This window comes from Protomyctophum parallelum (assembly GCF_964188405.1).
Source record: "Protomyctophum parallelum genome assembly, chromosome: 14".
NCBI lineage: Eukaryota > Metazoa > Chordata > Actinopteri > Myctophiformes > Myctophidae > Protomyctophum > Protomyctophum parallelum.
Window position 1 is genome coordinate 6203346 of NC_139709.1, and position 26737 is coordinate 6230082.

Below are 26737 nucleotides of genomic sequence, written 5' to 3' on the forward strand. Positions count from 1 at the left end.
TTCACGTTCAGCCCGGGAAAAATCTATAGTTGTTAATTTATTCTGAAGGAGTTCTGGGGTTGAGCGTGTGGAGCTGAGCCGGCCCGTACATGTGTTGGTAAAGTATAATTTTATTCCCCTGTGAGGACCTGGTCGTCAGACGGCGCATGTCTGCTTGTCTGGCTAAATATAATGCAGACCCCAAACATGACCTTTGCACTGTTCCCCTGCTCCTATTGGCTGTCCCCCTGGGCCTATGGGCCGTTCCCTGTGTTCCTATTGGGCCCAGAGGAAAAGATGAAGCATGCTGATAATGTCAATCTGTAATTAATCTGAATTCATTCAATAACACACGTATGAACATTTTGGATTTAAAAAAGAATGCTGCACTTAACTGAAAATGCAATATAGGAAAACACTATATAGGCTATTATACAATGTAAACTATATTTGAAGCATTTGACTATTAATTGCATGATTTTTCACCCCCTTATGTTGCATCCTGTTCTGTGACTATAGACTATTGCCTAATAAAAAAAAAACGGCTAAATAATAAGAGGCGTGTGTGTGCGTGGTTGCGTGCGTGTGTGGTTGCGTGCGTGTGTGCATGCGTGCGTGTGTAGGGGGTCTTGATATCGAATGGAAGTTAGGAATGAACCAATCCAATCTGTCTGTCCCAGGCCAACCTCAACTGTATCAGACGGGGGCGGGGCTGCAGCCAAGAAGGTTTGCCCCAAAATAAGGAGGAAAAAGTGCTTGGCTCAAGTTGTCAGACAGAGCACAGACACAGACACAGACACAGACACAGACACAACACAGACACAACACAGCACAGCACAGCACAGCACAGCACAGACACAGACACAGCACAGCACAGCACAGCACAGCACAGACACAGACACAGACACAACACAGCACAGCACAGCACAGCACAGCACAGCACAGACACAGACACAGCACAGCACAGCACAGCACAGCACAGACACAGACACAGACACAACACAGCACAGCACAGCACAGCACAGCACAGCACAGACACAGACACAGACACAGCACAGCACAGCACAGCACAGCACAGCACAGCACAGACACAGACACAGCACAGCACAGACACAGACACAACACAGCACAGCACAGCACAGCACAGCACAGCACAGCACAGCACAGCACAGCACAGACACAGACACAGCACAGCACAGCACACCACACCACACCACACCACACCACACCACAGACACCAGCACAGCACAGCACAGCACAGCACAGCACAGCACAGCACAGACACAGACACAGACACAGACACAGCACAGCACAGCACACCACACCACACCACACCACACCACAGACACCAGCACAGCACAGCACAGCACAGCACAGCACAGACACCAGCACAGCACAGCACAGCACACCACACCACACCACACCACACCACACCACACCACACCACACCACAGGCACAGCACAGACTGAGACACAGCACAGATACAGACACAGACTGAGACACAGCACAGACACAGACACAGCACAGCCTCCACTTCTTTACAGGATGGATTAGTGAGTGCTGCAGAAGGACATGCCAGGAGGACGCTGCTGTAAGGTGGACGATAATATTAATAATCTGAACCTGACAACAAGACATCCCCAGGCTTCCCTCCCTGCAGGCTGCTGTGGAATAAACAGACCCTCTGGTCCGTCTGGGCATGTATTGGAATATAGACAATGTTCAACTGCATCTCTCATAGCACGGTGAGTAGTATAGGCTATAATAATAATAACAATAATAATAATAATAATAATAATAATAATAATAATAATAATAATTATTATTATTATTATTATTATAAAGCAAAATTTATTAAATGTATTATTATTATTTATTTATAAAGCAAAATAAATGTGAATAAATAGGTCTAAAATAAGAAAATATCAAACCGTTTAAGTAAATTACCAGCGTTTTGTGGGGGGCCTTTATTATGTTGGAGGCCTGCAACGCTGTGACTTTAATCTCAACACATTATTTTGTGCAGAGCTTTCTCACTTTTCCTTCCATAACTCAAACTCAACAGCATAGAAAGTGCTATTATAGCAAAACATAAATGCACATAATAATGCCACAGAAAGTTAAACCACCAAATACATAAATAACATTTTATACACTTAGGTATATTTATGGGTACTGGAGGTATACTGGAGAATTCGAAATTCAAAAATGTCTGCACACACAACCTTACATTACATTTTTGTGCCCCACTAAAATGTAGCCTGTCCTATTGATCATGCAACAGCAGATTAATATCAAGTTATTGGGTGAGTTTTAACTGGCCTGCAGTTAAATAAACTAAATATAACTCTAGTTTAGTATACAGTGGTGCCAGTGGTGATTTCGTCGACTAAAACTAAGACGAAAAATGTTCGTCGACTACCTATTTTCACTGACTAAAACTGAACTAAATGAAAACTAAGCTATGATGACTAAAACTATGAGACAAAAAATAAAGACAATTTCGTCAACGTATAAAAACTAGACTAAAATGTTAGGAAGGGACTAGTGTACAAGAGATCCAGTATAAGTCATTTTACACTTGGTTGCATGCTGAAAATAGCTGACGCGCGATGCGTTGTGAGCTTGTAGCTCGGCTATTTTCAGCAAGTGTAAAAACAGTCATTACGACGGCATCAAGGCCCGCCAAAATGTATTATAGTCGACTAAATCAACTGTAGATTTAGTCGACTAAAACTAGACTAACAGGTTTTTTTTGGGAGCGATAAAATAAAATAAAAAAGAAGGTAATTAACATTTTCTCATATTATTGCTTATAATAGCAGCTTTTAAAAAGTCTTATAAAAGTCCTTAACCCATTCTGAACGGGAACCCATTTTGGTGTTAGCATCATGTTATGCTTTATAGCTATTGAAAAACAGCAAATCTACAAGCTCATAGCGCGCCACCGAGTGGCGCGCTATGAGCTTGTAGGTCTGCTATTTTTTTTAAATCGAAGAACGACTGACATTTTTTAGAATCTGATCTCAGGTCAGAATGGGTTAATCAGAACCAGTGTGTGTCCAGTGGAAACCTCGTATGAATCTGATCTCAGATCAGAATGGGTTGAATTGTCACTTGGCCCAAAATCATGTGGGGGCCCGACCCCGACCCCCCTGGGGGTCCCGACCCGCAGGTTGAGAACCACTGCTTTTGGCCAAACCTGAAGCTGCACAAATAAATATACTCAGTTCGGTTGGTTTTCAACCCTTTTCATGTCAGCGTGACGTCCAATATTTATTCTGAATTTGAGCCACGGCACCGACAGGCGACCGCCAGTCCATGATGAGATTTATAGCCTCTCAGAACCCCTAAAACCCACAAATATTTTGTTGTCATTGGATACGATTTTGTCCACAATTGATGTGGTATATATACCATAATGGAGAGGCAAGGCAAACATCGATCAGAATAACAATTCGTCTACATTCTCTCTATAATTGTGTAAACGTCTTGTAAATTAACCCATTCTGACCTGAGATCAGATTCATACGAGGTTTTCCACTGGACACACACTGGTCTGATTAACCCATTCTGACCTGAGATCAGATTCTAAAAATCAGTCGTTCTTCGATTTTTTCAAAAATAGCTAAAGCATAACGTGATGCTGACACCAAAATGGGTGCCCGTTCAGAATGGGATAATTGTGTAAACGTCTTGTAAATTAAGTAGACCTATAATGCAGACATTTAACAATAATTTAACTATTAAGAGTGTAAAATGTCATTTTACGCTCTCAAGAGTTAAAGATCTATATTAACCCATTTTGTGCGGGAACCCCTTTTGGTGTTTTAAGCGTTATGCCATGCTTTAGCTATTCGAAAAAGAGCAGATCTACAAGCTCATAGCCATGACACTATGAACTTGTATATAGGTCTGCTATTTTTGAAAAATCGTGAAAATGTGCCTCTCAAATCTTTGCTTCTGGAGTGTCCCTCAGGAACAACATATTTTCAGATGGGGGTTGGCGGCATTTTACATATAATGTTTGGGGTCCTTTGGCATGAAATATTGAGCACCACTGATATAGAAACATGAGGTAGTGCGTCCCCATTTTGCTTTAAGTGCAAGACAGAGATTGGTAATTACGTTCACTGTCTTTGGTCCTGTGTGAAGCTTCAGAACTATTGGTATGACATTGTGTCAAAACTCTCTGTTATTTTTGGTGTGTCGATCGATTTAGATCCGTTGTGTCTTTTACTTGGTCTCCCGGATGATCATGTCATTGATGTCAAACATAAGAGGTTGTTCAACTTATTAACGTTTGCTGCTAGGAAAAATATTCTTTTGTTTTGGATCAAGGATGTTGCTCCATCAAAGAAATCATGGCATAACATTATAATGGGCTGTATTCCTTGTGAATACATCACATGCATGTTGCATTCTAAATTGGACACTTTCTACAAAATTTGGGACCCTTATTTGAATCATATTAGAACCACACTGTCTGCCACGATACTTGGAGGCTTTCCGTACCAACCTTAGATGCTTATAACTATTGTCTGCCTTCTTGGCCCTTTCTGACCTGAGATCGGATTCATGCGAGGTTTCCACTGGACACACATTGGTTTGATTGGCCCGTTCTGACCTGAGATCAGATTCTGAAGTCGTTCTTCGATTTTTCAAGGGTGGCGGACCTACAGGCTCGTAGCGCGCCACTCGGGGGCGCGCTGTGAGCTTGTGGATCTGCTGATTTTCAGTGGCTGGAGCATGGCATGATGCCAACACCAAAATGGGTGCCCGGTCAGAATGGGTTAATATATGTAATTAATGTACTGTATGGATGTATTCCCTGGTTGAGAAGCAAATTCGAAAGTCACTTGTCATTTTGGTTCATTGTCCATGTCATGTCTTTGTATATTCAATCTTTTTATTTATAATAGTGTTGTGCTGAGCTGTTTTTATTTTTTATTTTATTTTATTTTGTTTGTTATTATGTGTAATGTCTGTTTGTCTTTAAAAAGAAAAAACCCAATAAATATACTTAAAAAAAAAAAAAGAAACATGAGGTTTTTCAGAAAAGAATACATTAACCCATTCTGTATACGGGAACCCTTTTTGGTGTTTAGCATTATTTATGCTTTAGCTATTGAAAAATAGCAAATCTACAAGCTCATAGCGCGCCACCGAGTGGCGCGCTATGAGCTTGTAGGTCTGCTATTTTTGAAGAATCGTGAAAAGTGACATGAAAGTGTTTGAGAACGACTGACATAAACTGCTTTTCAAGAAAACAGTCAGGATTTAGAAGACATTTGCAGAATCGTTCCCATGGTCAAAATAGGTTAAAAATAAAATTAAATAAATTCGACGTCACGCCTGGGATAAGGGTGCAGTTGGTTACCAACTCTGAAGTCTCCATCAATTAGCGGCATGGGGACCACCTGGAACCTCTTCAAGGACCACTATAGGGTGGTCCCAGGACCACTAGGGTGGTCCCAGGACCACTGGTTGAGAACCATTCTGACCTGAGATCAGATTCTAAAAATGTCTGTTTGAAAATGACAGTTTTCAGAAAAAGCTATGTTTCTATGTCAGTCGTTCTTCGATTTTTCAAAAATAGCAGATCTACAAGCTCGTAGCGCGCCACCGAGTGGCGCGCTACGAGCTTGTAGATCTGCTATTTTTTCAATAGCTAAAGCATAACACAATGCTAACACCAAAAGGGCCCAAAATGGGTTAGAATGAATACATCACTGATTCACACAAGTCACAACTCACAAGGTGGGTGCAAAAACAGCAACGCCTTGTCCCTGTGTGAGCTTGTAGATCTGCTACAGTATAGGCTATTTTCGTCCATGCTATTAAAGCCCTTATCCCAAAACATTTTTTTTACATTTTTTTGAAAATATAAAGTTTTGAATAGTTCAACTATCGACACGTTGTGAGCTTGTAGATTGTAGATTGTAGATTGTAGATTCATTTTTATGTTTTCACATAAAGATGAATCAAATGTATACAGATAAAGTGAGACAAACTAGAAAGGTATTCAAAAATGTTTTTCAAAATAGTAAAAAAAAGGCTAAGTAGTTTAGGGATAAGGAATTAGCATGGACGAAAATAGAGGCCTATATGTTCGGCACGAGCAATTGATTGATTGATTGATTGAAGTATTTATTAACAGTGTCAGTTTGCAGAATTACAGTACATTTCAAGCAGTGTTGTTTTCGTCGACTACCTTTTCCACTGAAGAAAACTAAATGGAAACTAAATTAAAACTATGCTATGGTGACTAAAACTAAGACTAAATATACTGACAATTTCATCAACAAATAAAAACTAGACTAAAATGTTAGGAAGGGACTGGTGGACAACAGATACAGTACAAGTCATTTTACACTTGGTTGCATGCTGAAAATAGCAGATCTACTTGTAGATCGGCTATTTTCAGCAAGTGTAAAATAAGTCATTATGACGGCAACAAGGCCCACAAAAATACATTTTAGTCGACTAAATCACCTGTAGATTTAGTCGACTAAAATCTTATGACATTTAGTCGACTAAAACTAGACCAACACTAATACATTCCAGGTGACTAAAATGTGACTAAAACTAAATGAAAACTATTCAGGAGACATTGACTAAAACTAAAATAGAAATTTGCTGCCAAAAACAACACTGATTTCAAGCATAAACTCACATACACAACTCCAGCAATAAGCACTGTCAGTGCACACTGCACTGCAGTCTGCAGCGCACGCGCGCGAGTGGCGCGTGCACTGCAATCAGAGCCAAATCACCTGCAGCTGGTAGCGCTGCTGCGTGACGTCACGCGCTAGGTGGTGAGCTGAGCTCGAGCCTCGTCTGGCTTTGTCTAAACTTTTAGAAAAAAAAAAAAAACTAAAAGTGAATATTTCAGGTGTCTTAATATAGTTCTTCATTTCAGAGACACACAAACAAACCTTAAAGGCTTCATTGTAAGGTTGTTGTTTTGTTTCATGTTTTTGGTCATTAATTTATCCTATTTAATTAATATAGTTTAGAATAAATAGTTCGTCGCCATCATGTCCCGGTCGGAACTACAGCAACAACATCTTTGGCGTCCAATTCCAACTAATGTTCTCACCACCGAAGGACTGGGAGTTGAACTAGTAGGTGTTTGTGTGTTTTTCTAGACGAAATTAATATTGGTAAGCTATTATTGGAAGTTGTTTTTCATTGATGTTTAAGGCAGAGACACAAATGTTGACTCCAAGCAGAAGAACAATAAGTTCCAAAACAAATCTGGGAGCTGTTGGGAGGAATTTGCTCTGCTCATTAATTGTTGACAAACTTGGCTTAAAATGGACAAAACAAATCGCCTAAAATCACCTAGAGACAATTTACCAGAGTGTGAAGAGGTAAGAATGTAACCAAATGGATTTGTTGTATTTGTATTTGTTGCCAATAATTGGTTACATTGAGCTGTAACTTGAGTGTGTGGACGGAGCATTATTTTGGCTACATTTGCAGGCTACTCAGTTTCAAGTGGCTAAAACGAATGGATACATAATTAATTAAGCACTATTTGTGCACTCAGTGAAATGAACACATGTACTGTATCGAATCCTTCACGTTATGACTCATACCTTTTGACACACAGAGTTGACACGAACTATATTACTATTATTTATTTTCCATCTGTTTTTAGTGTGTAGCCTATAATAAAGCAGTGGTTCTCATACTTTGTCATGTCAAGGACCCCCACATTGATATTTATTTGGTAGCCAGGGACCACCAGACCATTGAAACCCTTTCATGTTCTGCTTTTTTAACTGTGTTCTTGTACTGTTTTTAACCTGTACGGCGACCTTGAGTGCCCTGAAAGGCGCCTTATAAATAAAATGTATTATTATTATTATTATTATTATTATAAACAGCAGCTCGCAGATTATATAAAGGCTAGATATGGATGTGCATAACATTTAACATTTCCTCTGATAAGTTCTAGTAGTAAAAAGTAGTAGTAGTAAGGTTGAAATCTCTTCTCAAGTAGAAATTAATCCGGGTTTTACAGGGATAAAGTAGTTGAGAAAAAATGGTGATGCTATAGTAGGCTTATATTGCCTAATGTAGCTGGGGACCCCCCTGGAACCCACTTTGAGAACCACCTGCTACTGCTGCTAAATATTTTAACTTTTAGCCTAAAAAGGCCGCTTTATAGGCCTACTAAGTTTCACAATTGTGTTGCATTGCATGCCATAAATAGCAGATATACAACTTGGCACACAATGCGTCACGACACGAATATGACACGTTGTGAGCTTGTATATCTGCTGTTTACTAAACGTGAAGCCAGCACGCAACCAAGTAAGCAACCGAGTTTTAACTGGAGTGTTAACCCATTTTGGTGTCAGCATCATGTTATGCTTTAGCTATTGAAAAATAGCAGATCTACAAGCTCATATCGCGCCACCGAGTGGCGCGATACGAGCTTGTAGGTCTGCTATTTTATTTATTTATCGAAGAACGACTGACATTTTTTTAATCTGATCTCAGGTCAGAATGGGTTCGTCAGACCAGCGTGTGTCCAGTGGAAACCTCGTATGAATCTGATCTCAGGTCAGAATGGGTTAACTGGAGTTTTGACAGCTGGGGCGTCATTTGGGGCACCAGGGGAAGACAATCTCCAGCCCCGGCTTATAGTGTTCACATTTAACCTCAAATTCAGTTATTTTATATGCATAATTGTCCTAAACTCTATGGGAGCAGCCTTATAACTCTATGGGAGCAGCCTTATAACTCTATGGGAGCAGCCTTATAACTCTATGGGGAGCAGCCTTATAACTCTATGGGAGCAGCCTTATAACTCTATGGGAGCAGCCTTATAACTCTATGGGAGCAGCCTTATAACTCTATGGGAGCAGCCTTATAACTCTATGGGGAGCAGCCTTATAACTCTATGGGGAGCAGCCTTATAACTCTATGGGAGCAGCCTTATAACTCTATGGGAGCAGCCTTATAACTCTATGGGAGCAGCCTTATAACTCTATGGGAGCAGCCTTATAACTCTATGGGAGCAGCCTTATAACTCTATGGGAGCAGCCTTATAACTCTATGGGAGCAGCCTTATAACTCTATGGGAGCAGCCTTATAACTCTATGGGAGCAGCCTTATAACTCTATGGGAGCAGCCTTATAACTCTATGGGAGCAGCCTTATAACTCTATGGGAGCAGCCTTATAACTATGGGAGCAGCCTTATAACTCTATGGGAGCAGCCTTATAACTCTATAGGAGCAGCCTTATAACTCTATGGGAGCAGCCTTATAACTCTATGGGAGCAGCCTTATAACTCTATGGGAGCAGCCTTATAACTCTATGGGAGCAGCCTTATAACTCTATGGGAGCAGCCTTATAACTCTATGGGAGCAGCCTTATAACTCTATGGGAGCAGCCTTATAACTCTATGGGAGGAGCCTTATAACTATGGGAGCAGTGGCGATAGTGCTGTCGGTGCGCTGAATGCGGTGCGCAAATGCAAAAAAAGTTTGTTCTTGATTTTGTTGCGTGCACGTGATTCAAGCACGTGTGCTGCGTGGGGTCTTTTGATTTGGTGTCGCGCCAGGGCCCTCAGAGACAGAGGGGTTGATTCTGCATTTTGACACTAGGGGCTCCACCGCTAACCACCGCTAAACCCCTTATCCCTAAACTTCTTTGCAAAACATTTTTGAATAGTTAAAATGGCCAGTCTACAAGCTCACAACGTGTCGATGTAGATTGGCTGTTCAAAAATGTATTTCAAAATAGTAAAAAAAAGGCAAAGAAGTTTAGGGATAAGGGGTTTAGCGGTGACAAAAATGGAGCCATCCGGCCATTACCCCTGATCCACCGCTGCCCTATAGGGTGTCGGGTGTAGGGTAAGGTGTCTGACTGTTAGGACGTCGGACCAAAAATATGCACCGATTTTATTCCTATCTCTTCCTGAAACTACAATTTACAATGTAGGCATTTAGCAGACGCTCTTGATCCAGAGCGACTTACATTTAAGCAAAAACAAAAGCATGTCATACAGTACATCACATATATAAATATAAAAAGTAGTTATCATGAATCATGTATAAACTAGGAACGTAACAGTGGAGTATCTATGTCAACTATATACATACTATACTATATTATATACATGTGTACTATAAAGTGCTATGACTATACATAAAATGCAATTCTAGTGCTGTCTACGTAACGAGCTATATAAGTCTGTCTAAAATACTATCTAAGTGGAAACTACGCCTCTTGTTTGACGGGACAGGGTTCCTCCGGGCCCGAAGATCTCTTCGAGGACGACGGCTCCTACTCCCCGACCTCCTCGGTGTCCTCGGTGACGTCGTCCACCGTTCCCACGCTGACCGCCACCTCCTCCCTGGTGGGGGGGAAGGTCCTGTGCACCGCCTGTGGCCAGGAGATCTCCGACAGGTACCTCCTCCAGGTCAGTGTGCGACGGTCAGACTCTTCTTTCTTTTTTTTTTATATTTTTTTTATCCCACGATTAACCCATTTTTCACCCCTGTGTCAATCATCTAATGTGATCCTGGGCTCTACACACCCTCCACCAACCTAGTCCCCATATATGGGGGACAAGGGGAGAGCAACAGACTTGAACTCATGCTTCCTTCATGCCCGAGTGTCCAAGTTGCACCTGACGGGGGGAGTTTCCCTGGTTGGACGTAGCGCGTGGAAGGAACACGTTATTCCAACCAGTTCCTTTCCCCTCCATCAGGCGCCCCGGCTGGCCAGGGGGAGGCCAGACTCTTCCTTCTACAATACAGTGGTTCCCAAACCTTTTCATGTCAAAGACCCCCAAATTGACACTAATTAGCCCCGCGAGGACCCCCCCCCCCCCCATTTGAAAAAGTTATGCCAGGGACCCCTCCATAAGAGAAGATTTTTATGTCTCTAGCAGTGATTTTCAACCCAATTAATTTCAAGGACACCCCCCAGTTTGACATGCATTAGTCTACGGACCCCCATTTAATGGCATTTCTATCTCTGGGAGGGACCCCCAATTTATATTGTTTATATTTATATTGTCTATGCACACCGTTAATAATGTAATGAAGTATTCAATCAATCAACACAACTGTAACATTCTTAACCCATTCTGACCATGCACCCATGTTATGCTTTAGCTATTGAAAAATAGCAGATCTACAAGCTCATATCGCGCCACCGAGTGGCGCGATACGAGCTTGTAGATCTGCTATTTTTGAAAATTCGAAGAGCGGCTGACATTTTTAGAATCTGATCTCAGGTCAGGATGGGTTCATCAGACCAGTGTGTGTCCGGCGGAAACCTCGTATGAATCTGATCTCAGGTCAGAATGGGTTAACCTTTATAATTCACTCTCTCTGTCTTGTCTGTCTTGTCTGTCTTGTCTGTCTGTCTGTCTGTCTGTCTGTCTGTCTGTCTGTCTGTCTGTCTGTCTGTCTGTCTGTCTGTCTGTCTGTCTGTCTGTCTGTCTGTCTGTCTGTCTGTCTGTCTGTCTGTCTGTCTGTCTGTCTGTCTGTCTGTCTGTCTGTCTGTCTGTCTGTCTGTCTGTCTGTCTGTCTGTCTGTCTGTCTGTCTGTCTGTCTGTCTGTCTCTCTCTCTCTCTCTCTCTCACTCACTCACTCACTCACTCACTCACTCACTCACTCACTCACTCACTCACTCACTCACTCACTCACTCACTCACTCACTCACTCACTCACTCACTCACTCACTCACTCACACACACACACCCCTACCTACCTTCAGGTCAACACCTTCTGCTGGCACATGCGCTGTCTGGCGTGCAGCGTGTGTCAGACCTCGCTGGGTCGACATGTGAGTTGCTACATCAAAGATCAACAGATCTTCTGCAAACTCGACTACTTCAGGTACAAAAACACCTTTTACTCCATATACTGAGGGGGGGGGGGGGGGGGGGGAAATCTGAGGAATCCTCTTCTTGAAGAAGCCTTTTGGAAAAAAAAGTGCATAGTGTCGTAGGCCTAATTGGTTGTGTTATGTACAGTAGAGTTAATATTGATTTCTCTGGATGAGAGCATCTGCTAAATGCCTCATTTATAATTGTAATATTGTAAAAACTATGGTCTGTAAACGTGACTGTACAACATTGCATTCTGACTATTCAGCTAGACCAGTGGTTCACAGATGACAATTTAAGGACTTTTTAAGACCTTTTTCATACCGTAACCCATTTTGGCCTGACATCGAAATTGAATAGAATGTCTTCTAAATCCTCACAGTTTTCTGAAATACCTATACAGTATGTTCCTATATACAGTATGTTCCTATATACAGTATGTTCCTATGTCAGTGGTGTTCAATATTTCATGTCAAGGACCCCCAGAATGATATTTGACCACCGACAGTATTTGACCACCGACCCCAATTTATTTGAGTTAAAAACGTTCGCTCTGAAAGAATATATATATTCAAAGATTTGTGCCACATTTTCACGATTTTTCTAAAATAGCAGTCCTACAAGCTCGTAGCGCTACCTATGAGCTTGTAGATCTGCTGCTATTTTTCAATAGCTAAAGTATAACATGATGCTTAAAAGGCCATTCATTACCTTATCAAAAGTTCAACAAACTCTAAAAACTGGTCGAACATTGTGAAATAACGTAAAGAGGCAACATTTGTGAAAATAGCCGATCTGCAATCTCGTAACACCTCAACTTGTACTGTAGATTGGCTATTATCACAACATTTATGTCTCAACTCCTACATTCCGAATGCTTCAGTTCAAATATGATTTATTTTGGGGGGTTTGTGGCCTGAAAAGGTTGAGTAACACTGAACTAGACTCTACTTTCTTTTTCACCAGCCAGCATAATGTGCTGCCCATAGCAGACAATGCATGTACAGTACAATATTGCTACTTTTACTTAGGACGGAAAGACATTTGTGTCGCCTTAGCTTTTAACCACTGTGGCGACTGGTACACACACCCAGGAGACAGAAAGACGTTTGCCTATTCCAAGGCGTTTAATCACACAAGTCAGGTTAACAAAACAGTCTTTATCAATCAGTTTCAAGTACTGTCAGTGCAGAGCAGGGCATATACAGGTATTGTCAGTTCCTCCTTCTCTCCGCACGATGGTGCTATACTGCCGTTGTCTCGGGACCGAGTCTCTGGACATCAACGGCGTCTGAGAACGTGATCTAAACACTGTTTGTCTTCAGCCCTGCGGCACTCAATAAACATGGGGAGTATCGCTACTCAGCTGGGGACGAGTACCCTTACTCCGGTTCCCCCTCTGTGTACTAGGGTCGTAACCGGGTTATTCCTTTTCCATCCCACGAGTGGTAATTGTCTCCACCAGGCCGAAGGCCTAGGGGGAGAGTATGTTTTGCACTCCGTCCGTGTGTGTGTGTGTCCGTCCGTCCGTCCGTCCGTGTGTGTGTCCGTGAGCAGCTAATCTCGGCCACCGTTAACCCGGTCGATGCCAAATTTTGCACACACACTCCCTGGATGCCAACGATGAACCTCTGCCCCAAACTTTCCAGAACGGCCTGTTATAGCGCCACCAGGAGGCCGCTTTGTGCAAAACAAGTTTTTGCACAGTACACCTACAGATTTTGTCCAAACATCACGCAAATTGGTACACAGTCTCTCTAGAGCCATTCAACCAAACCGGTCTTTCATATTTCCAGAACGGCCTGTTATAGCGCCACCAGGAGGCCGCTCCAGGAGGCCGCTTTGTGCAAAACAGGTTTTTGCACAGTACACCTACAGATTCTGTCCAAACATCACGCAAATTGGTACACAGTCTCTCTACAGCCATCCAACGAAACCAGTCTTTCAGATTTCTCAGACTCCATCCTGATTGGTTAAGATTGGCTTCCAAAGTGCACAGGAGTGCTCAGTTTAAAAAATGCTGCAAATCATGAACACATCGCGTGATTTCCGTGAAATTGTGCACCCACATTCCCACTAGGCCGAGGACGAAATGCCACATGAACAATTTCAACTCAGCCTCAAGGTGGCGCTATAACTGGCCGAAAACTGTTTTTACCTCTAACTGCACGGATCTGTGGATAACTTTGTATGCCAACTCCCTAGAGGCCAAGGAAAAACCTTTGCCTGGAATTCTTCACATCTGCTCATCCTGGTGGAGACCTGTGCCCAGTAGGGCACTTTTTCTAGTTGTATTTATTATTCTCCTCCTCCTCCTCTTCACCAGTCTGTCAGTTGACAGTTCGTCAAGCTCGCGCTTAGTGCGAGCGCCGTAGAAGCCTGGTAGGGCAGAGGATAAGACACCATAAATATATTGCTGTTCATGTTATTAGTCACATAGAATGGGATCATGAACTGTGGCTCTCGACTTACCGCCCAACTCGCTCGACAGCGTGTTGCCTCACCCCTGGAGCCTGGATCTCTACTGAGGCAGACCGGCAGAGAGAACTGCCTTTTGAATCCTAGCGCGTCTGACTGAAAACAGCTGACGCGCATTCCAGCTGATCTAATTACATATATTTCTGATGGTCCTTGACATGAAACCTTTTTAACATAACTGACATGGGTTTTTCACTGTCAGTATTTAGAAGACATTTGTAGAATCGATGGTAGGTCTAAATGGCTTAACCATTATTTTAAACTTCAGCTGTTGAAAACTAGCAGATCTGGGCCTGGGGCGTGCGCTGGCCTATAGCGTTCTGGGGCGCCCACTGGCCTATAGCGGTCCAGGCGCATCCTGCCACATATAGGCTCTGGCCTGACAGCGCGTTGTGTGTTCGAGTCCCGTTCATGACGACCTTTTGCTGCGTGTCTCTCCCCTTCTCTCTCTCTCTCTCCTTTCCTGTCCGTCTTCACTGTCAATACAGGCACAAACTGCGATGTGAAACTGCGATGGTCCGACATGCGCTGCTCCCGTGCTTGCGGTTATGGTTAGGTTAGGGATTGAGGTTTTCAGATCAATAGTATGTCGGAACTAAAGCCTGTACCCCTCTCTTGTCTTGCTCCTTCAGGAAGTACGGGACGCGCTGTGCGCGCTGCGGTCGCAACATCCGCTCCAGCGACTGGGTGCGGCGTGCGCGCGGCTGCACCTTCCACGTGCAGTGCTTCTCCTGCTCCTCGTGCAAACGCCAGCTCTCCACCGGGGAGGAGTTTGGACTGATCGACGACAAGGTGTTCTGCCGAGTGCACTACGAGAACATGCTGGACAACATCAAACGCGCCCAGGAATGTAGTAAGTGATCAATAATTGCCCATTTGCAGACCGTGGCCATGTTTCCATCAGAGTTTGGGAGCACTCGTTTTCAGTAAAGCAATGGCCTGCTGCCTGCTGTATTATGTGCTAATTCAGGTGGGCAGTTGAGTGATATCTAACGAGCACTTCCAAACTCCAGCACCCCTGCAAGGACACAAAGTAGCTCATAACATGTCTACAGTGGACTTTTATGAAACAAACAATTTGAGGATAGAAAGAGAATAATTCAAGCTTCCCGTACAGCTGCAATGTTGGTGAGTTTGACGTTGTTTAATACAATCGGATAATAATAATAATAATAATAAACTTTATTTATATAGCACCTTTCATACATAAATGCAGCTCAAAGTGCTTTACAGAGCAGAAAAGATAATAAAAACAAAAGCAAAACAAAAGGGCATTAAAACAGGCATGCAGTTAAAACAATAGGACAGTAACGCAGTGTCAAATCAGGCAAAGGCAGAGTGGTACAAAGATAAGAACAGATATTTTAAAACTCAACTAAAAGCAAGAGTGAAAAGGTGAGTCTTAAGATGTGTCTTAACCCATTCTGACCGGGCACCCATTTTGGTGTCAGCATCATGTTATGCTTTAGCTATTTAAAAATAGCAGATCTACAAGCTCATATCGCGCCACCGAGTGGCGCGATACGAGCTTGTAGGTCTGCTATTTTTGAAAAATCGAAGAGCGACTGACATTTTTAGAATCTGATCTCAGGTCAGAATGGGTTCATCAGACCAGTGTGTGTCCGGCGGAAACCTCGTATGAATCTGATCTCAGGTCAGAATGTGTTAAAGATGTCTATAGAGGTCTTATAGATAGATAGATATAGATAGACACGTTTCTGTGTGGATCAATGTGCTGCCTATGGGAAGTTGCACCTTGTTAGCACCTTGCCGTTAACTTATATGGTAAGATGGCCACGGTCTGCATATGGACAATGGATGGAGTTGGTAGATGGCCATAATCTGACGCTGCCAGATGAGGGCGGTATTGGGTAACCATGTTCCCCAACACAGCACTCATCTGGGATCTCTCAGGGAGTTGAGCTGACAATAATCCGTTCCCGACCGCACCAATCAGCGTGAGCTAAGGGCGGGATATGTGCGAAACCGGATGTGAAGCTATATAGACACGTCAATATGATTGGTTGTGTTTGCACGCCCACACAGTGATAGACAGACGGTCCCATCCAATCATCTTCCAAGTATCTAGAAAAAAAGGAACAGCCCCGTCATCGAATTTGCTTCCGCGATCCCAGATCCCAATAAGCTGTGAAACAAATTTGTGTAGCAAGCTTCTTGGATCTGGAAGCGTCAGGTTAAGATGGCCATATAATAGCAGAAAATGTGCCACATCTCTGTACGTCTGTACTAGAGCTGGGACTCGATTAAAAAGAAAATCTAATTAATCAGAGGCTTTGTAATTAATTAATCTTGATTAATCGCATTTTAATCGCATATCAATATTCAACCCGAGAACAGTGAGAAACTTTTCTTTTCAAATGTTTTTTTGGTATCCCAGTGAATAGTGACTATGGGATTCCACTCATTTTCAACATTTTACTGTCATTAATATACCTTAGAGTTGTTGTGTGGATATAATAAGAAAGTCCGCCCCCATTCTGTGTTGCCTAGAACTGGAGGTCTGAAAAAAATCAGTAACATTATGAAGTACATGCCAGTGACATCACAAAAATGTACTTCATGATGTTACTGTTTTTTTTCAGACCTACAGTTCTAGGCAACACAGAATGGGGGGACTTCACTTTTTATTTCCAGTGCACACAACTCCATAGAAACATTTTGAAAATGAGTGGTATTCCCCTTTAAGCAATAAAACCTTTTTATCCCAACATAAGACAGCAAGTGCCTTCAGTGTGTATATGAATACTCAAATGTGCTTTACATGGCGGGGCATGAGAAAACAAATAAAAACAACTTTATTAGGGGGGGAAACATTTCACATGACATGAGGTTGTGGGGCAGACCATTGTCTGACCATGGAATTCCCACGCTTTCTACTTCAGTTAGTTCAGTATGTTTCGTTGGTTATTTAAAAGGATAAATGAACACTTAACAATTGTACTGTATAATGCTGATGCGTGTCAATTGCCAATTTATTTGTCCAGTTAGGTTTCTGCATAGGGCCCTGTAAAGCATTTCACAAACCATATATTGATTTTAGATTGCAAAGTGTCTTTCATTACGTGATGGGGGTGAATTGTTAACATCTCCCATTTAATTCCAACTAGAGCCATTATGTTGCATGCCTTATCCCCCTCGTCTCTCTCCTGTTTTGACCTGAGAAATGATTCTACAAATATCTTCTAAATCCTGACAGTTTTCAGAAAACCCAATTTTTCTATGTCAGTGGTTCTCAAACATTTACATGTCAAGGACCCACAGAATTATAGGCTATGTATGTGTAGGGCGACCCCCCATCTGAAAATATGTTGTTCCAGGGGCCCCCATGCAGAAGCAAAGATTTGAGTTAAAAACGTTCGCTCTGAAAGAATATATAATATCCAAAGATTTGTGTCACATTTTCGAGAATTTTCAAAAATAGCAGACCTACAAGCTCGTAGTGCGGCGTTCCGAGCTTGTAGATCTGCTATTTTTCATTAGCTAAAGTATAACACAATGCTTTAAAACACCAACAGGGGTTCCCACCCAGAATGGGTTAAAATAAAGAAATAAATGAATATATAAAAAAGAACTATTAACAAACAAATGAAAACAACACACTCTTGTCATCTTTCAGAAAGAGCCCGAGAGGAGGATGCACTGCCCTCTCCTGGTCAACATGGTGCCAGCACCATAGCCAGACCAGCCAAGAGGGCCAGAACCAGCTTCACTGTTGACCAGTTGCAGGTATGATGCAGTGTTGGGCTTGTTGACCAGTTGCAGGTATGATGCAGTGTTGGGCTTGTTGACCAGTTGCAGGTATGATGCAGTGTTGGGCTTGTTGACAAAAAAACACAAGCCTCAGAGTTGGTATTGTATTGTATATTGTATTGTACAACTCTTAATACACTACGCATTAATATTCCGTTCTCAGAATTGATCATTGTATTGCAGTGTTGGGGAAAGTTCTTTTTTTTTAATGAACTAGTTCAGTTCAGTTAAACATTCTAAAAATGAACTACCGGTAGTTCTGTTCATAGTTCATCATTCAAAATGTTGAACTAAAGTTCATCGTTCCAAAAAATTAACTATTATAGTTATTTTTCGTGCTTTTCTTTTCTTTTAATTTTTTTTAATTATTGCCACAGCCCATAGCCATATAAAACTTTAGACTTTATTCCAAATGAAGTCCAAACCTTAAAAAAATAACTTTGGGATTAATAAATTGACAACTCATACAATGTCTCCATTACCATTATCCAAATTAATTATATATTAATATATCTTTTTTTACACTTTACAAAGATTGCTCTTTTGCAATGTGAAATGCCACCGAATTCTTAATTATTTTCCTTGTCTATATGGGCACACTTGTGAAAGCCACATGCTTTTATTATGAAGGCAAAAGTTTCTGAATGTTCTCAGAACCTGCATCTCCGCATGATGAAAATAGCTGATCTACAAGCTCACAACTCGTCGCGAGCTTGTATATCAGCTATTTTCAGCACGGAACACATTGTACGACGAAGAATAAATCTGGCATCACTGCACTTCACTCAATGTGGATCCATGAATCACTGAGGAATTGACTTCGCACAAAGATTGAGGAGATGATCTTTATTTTCTTATGTGAATCAATGGCACCGACAGAAAGTAGCTCATAACGTTTCTATGGTGGATTTTTATGAAACAAAAACTTTGCAGATAGAAAGAGGATAATTCAAGCTTTTCGTAAAACAGCTGCAATGTTGGTGAGTTTAACATTGTTTAATGTAATCAGACAGGACTTTTCTGTGTGGATGTATGGGCTGTCAAGGCCATAGAAAGTAGTTTTTTGCCACTCAGCGGGCGTTCCCGCATAACTTCCCGGTACGATGATGTCACGTGCATACCCTTCTATACCTTCTCCAGGTCATGCAGACCCAGTTTGCCAAAGACAACAACCCAGACGCCCAGACCCTCCAGAAGCTAGCGGAGAGGACCGGCCTCAGCCGCAGGGTCATACAGGTACATCACCTACAGTAGTCTGTGGTCTTCAACAAATGGTCTGTGGTCTACAGCAGATGGTCTGTGGTCTTCAACAAATGGTCTGTGGTCTACAACAAATGGTCTGTGGTCTACAGCAGATGGTCTGTGGTCTTCAACAAATGGTCGTCATCAGTGCCCATACCCGAAGGCGGGGTTGGCGAAAGGGCCTTTCTGTGTGGAGTTTGCATGTTCTCCCCGTGTCCCCTAGGGTAGGTACCCTCACAAAAAACATGCAGTAATCCTGGTATCTATACTGCCTCCCCCTGGCCAGCCGGGGCGCCTGATGGAGGGGAAAGGAACTGGTTGGAATAACGTGTTCCTTCCATGCGCTACGTCCAACCAGGGAAACTCCCCCCTGTCAGGTGTAAAGGAGCAACTTGGACACTCGGGCATGAAGGAAGCATGAGTTCAAGTCCGTTGCTCTCCCCTTGTCCCTCATATATGGGGACTAGGTTGGTGGAGGGTGTGCAGAGCCCAGGATCACATTAGATGATTGACACAGGTGTGAAAAATGGGTTACAAAATCGTGGGATAAAAAATATATAAAAAAAACAAAATAACAAATGGTCTGTGGTCTTCACCAGGAGGTCTGGTGTCTTCACCAGGAGGTCTGGTGTCTTCACCAGAAGGTTGTGGTGTCTTCACCAGGAGGCCTGGTGTCTTCACCAGGAGGTCTGGTGTCTTCACCAGGAGGTCTGGTGTCTTCACCAGAAGGTTGTGGTGTCTTCACCAGAAGGTTGTGGTGTCTTCACCAGAAGGTTGTGGTGTCTTCACCAGGAGGCCTGGTGTCTTCACCAGAAGGTTGTGGTGTCTTCACCAGGAGGCCTGGTGTCTTCACCAGAAGGTTGTGGTGTCTTCACCAGAAGGTTGTGGTGTCTTCACCAGAAGGTTGTGGTGTCTTTACCAGGAGGCCTGGTGTCTTCACCAGAAGGTTGTGGTGTCTTCACCAGGAGGCCTGGTGTCTTCACCAGAAGGTTGTGGTGTCTTCACCAGAAGGTTGTGGTGTCTTCACCAGAAGGTTGTGGTGTCTTCACCAGGAGGCCTGGTGTCTTCACCAGGAGGTTGTGGTGTCTTCACCAGGAGGCCTGGTGTCTTCACCAGAAGGTTCTGGTGGTATCTTCACCAGGAGGCCTTCTGGTGTCTTCACCATTCCCTCACAGCAGACAGACTTGTCTCCGTGCAGATCGCAGCATCGCAGCAGGTCTCTGATCGCGTCCCGACACAAACGCTCCTGGAAGTTGTTGGCCTTCAGACACGTCTGGATGGCACAGGCCTGCTTCTGACAGGGATCCTTCCCCCTTCTCCGTGGCATGGCGATCGTACAGGGACGTTTTGGTTCGGATGAAAACGTGACACCAGTAAATGGTGGTTCGGTAGAACATTACTGTATGTCACGAGAAGTCTGGCCAATCGGTGAAGGCGATTACTGTTGATGTACCTAATTTGGTTAAACAGATTTTTAATGCGCCATTCTGACCTGAGATCAGATTCATACGAGGTTTCCACTGGACACACACTGGTCTGATGAACCCATTCTGACCTGAGATCAGATTCTAAAAATGTCAGTCGTTCTTCGATTTTTCAAAAATAGCAGACCTACAAGCTCGTAGCGCACCACCGAGTGGCGCGCTACGAGCTTGTAGGTCTGCTATTTTTGAAAAATCGAAGAAGCTGTTTTTATTTATTTCACAATTCCTTTTAAAGGACGTGGTTGTGATGTCATTGTACGATTACGTCATCCATCTATGAATGCACCAAAGCGTCTGTACGTGTTTACGTATGTGTCAAATTGACACACACGTTACAGCTCTAGTGGTTCCCTCACTTTTCATGTCAAGGACCCCCAAAATCGACATTTATTAGGCCCCCTATTTGAAGAGATATATGCCAGGGACCCCCCGATAAGAGAGGATTTTTACGGCTCTAGCAGTGATTCCAAAACTTAACAGATAATTTCATGGATCCCCAGTTTCACACCCATTTGGCTACGGACCCACATTTAATGGCATTTCTGTCTCTGGTGCCCCGATTTATATTGTAAAACCACTGTTAATGTAACTCTGTGAGAGTTACACTCTCAAGAGTTACAGACCCATAAGGGTCCATTTGCTTTTAAACTACCATTTAGCTGCAGACCCCCTGGATCTGCCTCAAGGACCCCTGGGGGTCCCCGGACCCCACTTTGGGAGCCACTGGGTGGTGCCATGACATCCAGGGGTGCCTCAGAATATTTTAATCATAATGGGGGGGGGGGGGCACAGCTACAAGGTCCTGGGTTCGATTCCCACTGGGAACGCCGTGAGCACACTGTTCTCTCATCATTAATGCATGTCAAACTGGGGGTCCTTGAATGAAAAGGGATTTATTTGCATTGTAGGAAGCATGAGGACAGTCCGTTGCTCTCCCCAGGTTGGCAGAAGGTAGTGTAATAATAATAATAATCCAACTTTATTTGTATAGCACCTTTCATGACATGAAATGCAGCTCAAAGTGCTTTACAGAGCAATGGAGAAAAAAAAGAAAAGAAAAGCAAGGCATAAACATTAAAAAAACAAGAGCAGTAATGCAATACAGTGAGGACATGAATAACAAAAAAATTAAGATCAAGTCAAAGCAAGGGTGTAGAAGTGGGTCTTGAGCTGTGCTTTAAAAATGTCTACAGAGGCTGCCTGACGAAGGTACAGTGTAGCGCCCAGGATTACATCTAGTAGACAATTGAGACTAGGTGGACAAAATGGGTTACAAAAAACCGTGGGATAAAAAGTATTATCCCATTTTGTGCGGGAACCCATTTTGGTGTTTGCATTACGTTATGCTTTAGCTATTGAAAAATAGCAGATCTACAAGCTCATAGCGCGCCACCGAGTGGCGCGCTACGAGCTTGTAGGTCTGCTATTTTTTGAAAAATCGAAGAGCGACTGACTTAGAAGACATTTTTTAGAATCTGATCTCAGGTCAGAATGAAAACTGTCAGGATGTAGAAGACATTTTTAGAATCTGATCTCAGGTCAGAATGGGTTAAAAATCACCCAACCGTCCCTCCCCGTTTCTCACACCCTCTCCAGGTCTGGTTCCAGAACTCAGAACCGTCTCTCTGTTTCTCACACCCTCTCCAGGTCTGGTTCCAGAACCCAACCGTCTCTCTGTTTCTCACACCCTCTCCAGGTCTGGTTCCAGAACTCAGAACCGTCTCTCTGTTTCTCACACCCTCTCCAGGTCTGGTTCCAGAACCGAACCGTCCCTCTGTTTCTCACACCCTCTCCAGGTCTGGTTCCAGAACCCAACCGTCCCTTTCTGTTTCTCACACCCTCTCCAGGTCTGGTTCCAGAACCCAACCGTCCCTCTCTGTTTCTCACACCCTCTCCAGGTCTGGTTCCAGAACCCAACCGTCCCTCTCTGTTTCTCACACCCTCTCCAGGTCTGGTTCCAGAACCCAACCGTCCCTCTCTGTTTCTCACACCCTCTCCAGGTCTGGTTCCAGAACCCAACCGTCCCTCTGTTTCTCACACCCTCTCCAGGTCTGGTTCCAGAACCCAACCATCTCTCTGTGTTTCTCACACCCTCTCCAGGTCTGGTTCCAGAACCCAACCATCTCTCTTGTTTCTCACACCCTCTCCAGGTCTGGTTCCAGAACCCAACCGTCCCTCTGTTTCTCACACCCTCTCCAGGTCTGGTTCCAGAACCCGAACGTATCTGTTTCTCACACCCTCTCCAGGTCTGGTTCCAGAACCCGAACGTATCTGTTTCTCACACCCTCTCCAGGTCTGGTTCCAGAACCCAACCGTCTCTCTGTTTCTCACACCCTCTCCAGGTCTGGTTCCAGAACTCAGAACCGTCTCTCTGTTTCTCACACCCTCTCCAGGTCTGGTTCCAGAACCCAACCGTCCCTCTGTTTCTCACACCCTCTCCAGGTCTGGTTCCAGAACCCAACCGTCCCTCTGTTTCTCACACCCTCTCCAGGTCTGGTTCCAGAACTCAGAACCGTCCCTCTGTTTCTCACACCCTCTCCAGGTCTGGTTCCAGAACCCAACCGTCCCTCTCTGTTTCTCACACCCTCTCCAGGTCTGGTTCCAGAACTCAGAACCGTCTCTCTGTTTCTCACACCCTCTCCAGGTCTGGTTCCAGAACTGTCGAGCCCGTCAGAAAAAGCACATCAATCCAATTGCTTTGTCCTGTCCTGTGGTGATGACATCTCTTCCTTCTGGCCAAATGGTACCAGAAGACCTGCATTACTCCACCTTTGTTCCTGACACCACCCTCCTGACCACACTGACCTACATGGATGGTAAGACACACACACACACACACACACACACACACACACACACACACACACACACACACACACACACACACACACACACACACACACACACACACACACACACACAACCCTCCTGAACACCCTGACCTACATGGATGGTAAGAGACACACACACACACACACACACACACATTAAAACTAGCTAGTTTAAATGTGACATGAATGTATGTTCTTCATTGCCTATTTCTAGCCTAAAATATTGGCACAAAGAATCTTATGTGAGTTGCAGAACGGTTGGGGAAACTCGACCATCAGTAGCAGAAAAGTCCCTCCCTTCGTGATGCAGAAAACTACCTTCTATACCAGTGGTTCTCAAAGGGGGGGGTCCTTGAGGGAGTTCCAGGGGGTCCCCAGCTAAATTATAGTTTGTAACCAAATGGACCCTTATGGGTCTGTAACTCTGAGTGTACTAAATGGACCCTCACAGGTTAATTTGGTTCCATTTGTACACTCTCAAGAGTTAAATTAACATGGATTTTACTATATAAATTGGGGGTCCCGGAAATAGAAATGCCATTAACCCATTCTGACCTGAGATCAGATTAAAAAAATGTCTTCTACATCCTGACAGTTTTCTGAAAAAGCTATGTTTCTATGTCAGTCGTTCTTCGATTAAAAAAAAAATAGCAGCTACGAGCTTGTAGATCTGCTATTTTTCAATAGCTAAAGCACAACATAGTGCTAACACCAAAAGGCGTTCCCGCCCAAATGGGTTAAAATGGGCGTCCGTAGCTTAATGCATGTCAAACTTGGGGGTCCTTGAAATGAAAACGGTTGAAAGTGACAGCTAGAGCTGTTACAAACGGGGGTCCCACAGGCTAATGAATGTCCATTTGGCCGTTCCTTGACATGAAAAGGTTTGAGAACGTACAGTTCTCTTCATATCCACTAGAATTCAGTGTTGTTTTTGGCAGCAAATTTCGATTTTAGTTTAGTCATAGTCTTTGGACTGAAACTTCATTTAGTTTTAGTCACATTTTAGTCACCTGGAAATGTCTTGGTGTTAGTCTAGTTTTAGTCGACTAAATGTCATAAGATTTTAGTCGACTAAATCTACAGGTGATTTAGTCGACTAAAATGTGTTTCGGTGGGCTTTGATGCTGTCGTAATGAGTGTTTTTACACTTGCTGAAAATTGCTGAAAATAGCCGATCTACAAGCTCACAACGCGTCGCGACGCGTTGTGAGCTTGTAGATCGACTATTTTCAGCATGCAACCAAGAGTAAAATGACTTATAGTGGATCTCTTGTCCACTAGTCCCTTCCTAACATTTTAGTCTAGTTTTTATTTGTCGACGAAATTGTCAGTATATTTAGTCTTAGTTTTAGTCATCATAGCTTAGTTTTCATTTAGTTTCCATTCGTTTTTGTCAGTGAAAAAAAGGTAGTCGACGAACATTTTTCGTCTTAGTTTTAGTCGACGAAAACAACAACACTGCTAGAATTTGAACCTTGTGTTCTTCTTCCTCTTCTTCTTCCAGTCCAATCCGCCAACCCACTGTTGCTCCAGCCAGTCATAGCCAATCAGATGACACACTTGCCAGTCGGCCACGCCTGAGCCACGCCCACTTTGAAGAGGAGCTGTCGCTGGCTGGTTTTGGCCCCAGAGAGGTTTTTCCAGGAGCCGGTTGAAGAGATAATTAATAAGCATTGCACTGAACGTCAAAACACGCCTATAGAAGCACTAGATGTGTTCCAAATGATAAAATGCTGTATTTGGATTTATTCAGCTTTTCAAAAACATTGTCATAATCTATATACACTGCCCCTTTATGGCGCTGTGAGCATTACAAACATATCCATTTCTTTAAATATTTACTGAAGAGAAGCAGTATGGCAGAGTTTTGCCACCATAGCGTTAAGTACATTTTACATTAGTATGTAGAGAGTGTAAAATAAGTTATATTTGTGTTATTGTTGTATCCAATTATTGGTTATACATTTCCTGGCATTTAATTTATTTGAAATGTATGACAAAGGCACCTTGTAGCAACAAACCCAAATCTCAGTGGAATATTTGTCAGGTGTTTATTTTACACCGTAGAGTTTGGACGTGTGAACAGGCTCAAAATAGTTTTTTTTTTTTTTTTTTATGTACACAGGAAAGGATTTTTTTTGTTTTTGTATTAACCTGGAAAGCCCAGATAGACCGGTCATTACCTGTGTAACCAGTAATAAATTATTGAAATCTTGCAAGAAGAGAATCCAGTCTTTGTTGCACCTTCCCGAGGCAAATCGTTTTACTTACTTGGACAACCATTAAAAGAAAAAAACTAAAAGCTTAGATCACAACGTGTCGCTTACACTGTGAGCGATCAATGGAATATTATAGTGGTTAACCCATTAAGATGCTGAGGCTGATTCTATGAATGTCTTCTAAATCACAGGTTTCCAAACTTTTCATGTCAAGGACCCCCAAAGTATTAGCCCGCGGACCCCCCCATTTGAAAAAGATATGCCAGGGACCCCCAAAAGAAGAATTGTACTGTATGGCTCTAGCAGTGATTCTCAAACCTTTTCATTTCAAGGACCCTCAGTTTTGACATGCATTAGGCTACGGACCCCCATTGAATGACTTCTATCTGGGACCCCCAATTTATATTATTCTAAAATCAATGTGGTACAAATGGAACCAAATGTGTACACTCTTGAGTTACAGACCCCTAATAAGAGTATTTGGTTCCTAATATAATATCATCAGGCCCAAAAGCTCAAGGAACACAGTTATGTCATGCCATACTTTTTTATTTGTGTTTTTCTCTATTAATTTGGTCATTATTAAGGTCCACAGAATGAGAGGTCTGCTCTGCCAGAAACACAGCGAAAACAAATGTATGGCCATTTTTGTATACCACACCATAGACAATTTTCATTATACTTGAACCCATTCTGAACGGGCACCCATTTTGGTGTCAGCATCATGTTATGCTTTAGCTATTGAAAAATAGCAGATCTACAAGCTCATATCGCGCCACCGAGTGGCGCGATACGAGCTTGTAGATCTGCTATTTTTGAAAAATCCGAAGAGCGACTGACATTTCTAGAATCTGATCTCAGGTCAGAATGG

The 26737-nt window shown here is 43.0% G+C and overlaps 1 protein-coding gene across 1 annotated transcript; it reads left to right on the forward strand.

Annotated features, from left to right (window-relative positions):
• Positions 1-1626: 1626 nt before the first annotated feature.
• LOC310870823 (LIM/homeobox protein Lhx8-like) lies at positions 1627-25425 on the forward strand. The gene is made up of 8 exons (XM_083782143.1): positions 1627-1725; positions 10246-10422; positions 11730-11851; positions 14952-15172; positions 17957-18066; positions 19231-19326; positions 23461-23632; positions 25152-25425. The coding sequence occupies exons 1-8, from the start codon at positions 1699-1701 to the stop codon at positions 25226-25228; spliced, it is 1002 nt and encodes a 333-aa protein (XP_083638269.1). The 5' UTR covers positions 1627-1698; the 3' UTR covers positions 25229-25425.
• The last annotated feature ends 1312 nt before the right edge of the window (positions 25426-26737 follow it).

Bases quoted from the DNA above. Each gene is read 5' to 3' on its own strand.
- LOC310870823 (XM_083782143.1), top strand. From the start codon at position 1,699: ATGTTCAACTGCATCTCTCATAGCACG. The intron at 11,852-14,951 runs GTACAAAAACAC...TTGCTCCTTCAG, and splicing joins TGCAAACTCGACTACTTCAG to GAAGTACGGGACGCGCTGTG. The intron at 23,633-25,151 runs GTAAGACACACA...TTCTTCTTCCAG, and splicing joins CACACTGACCTACATGGATG to TCCAATCCGCCAACCCACTG.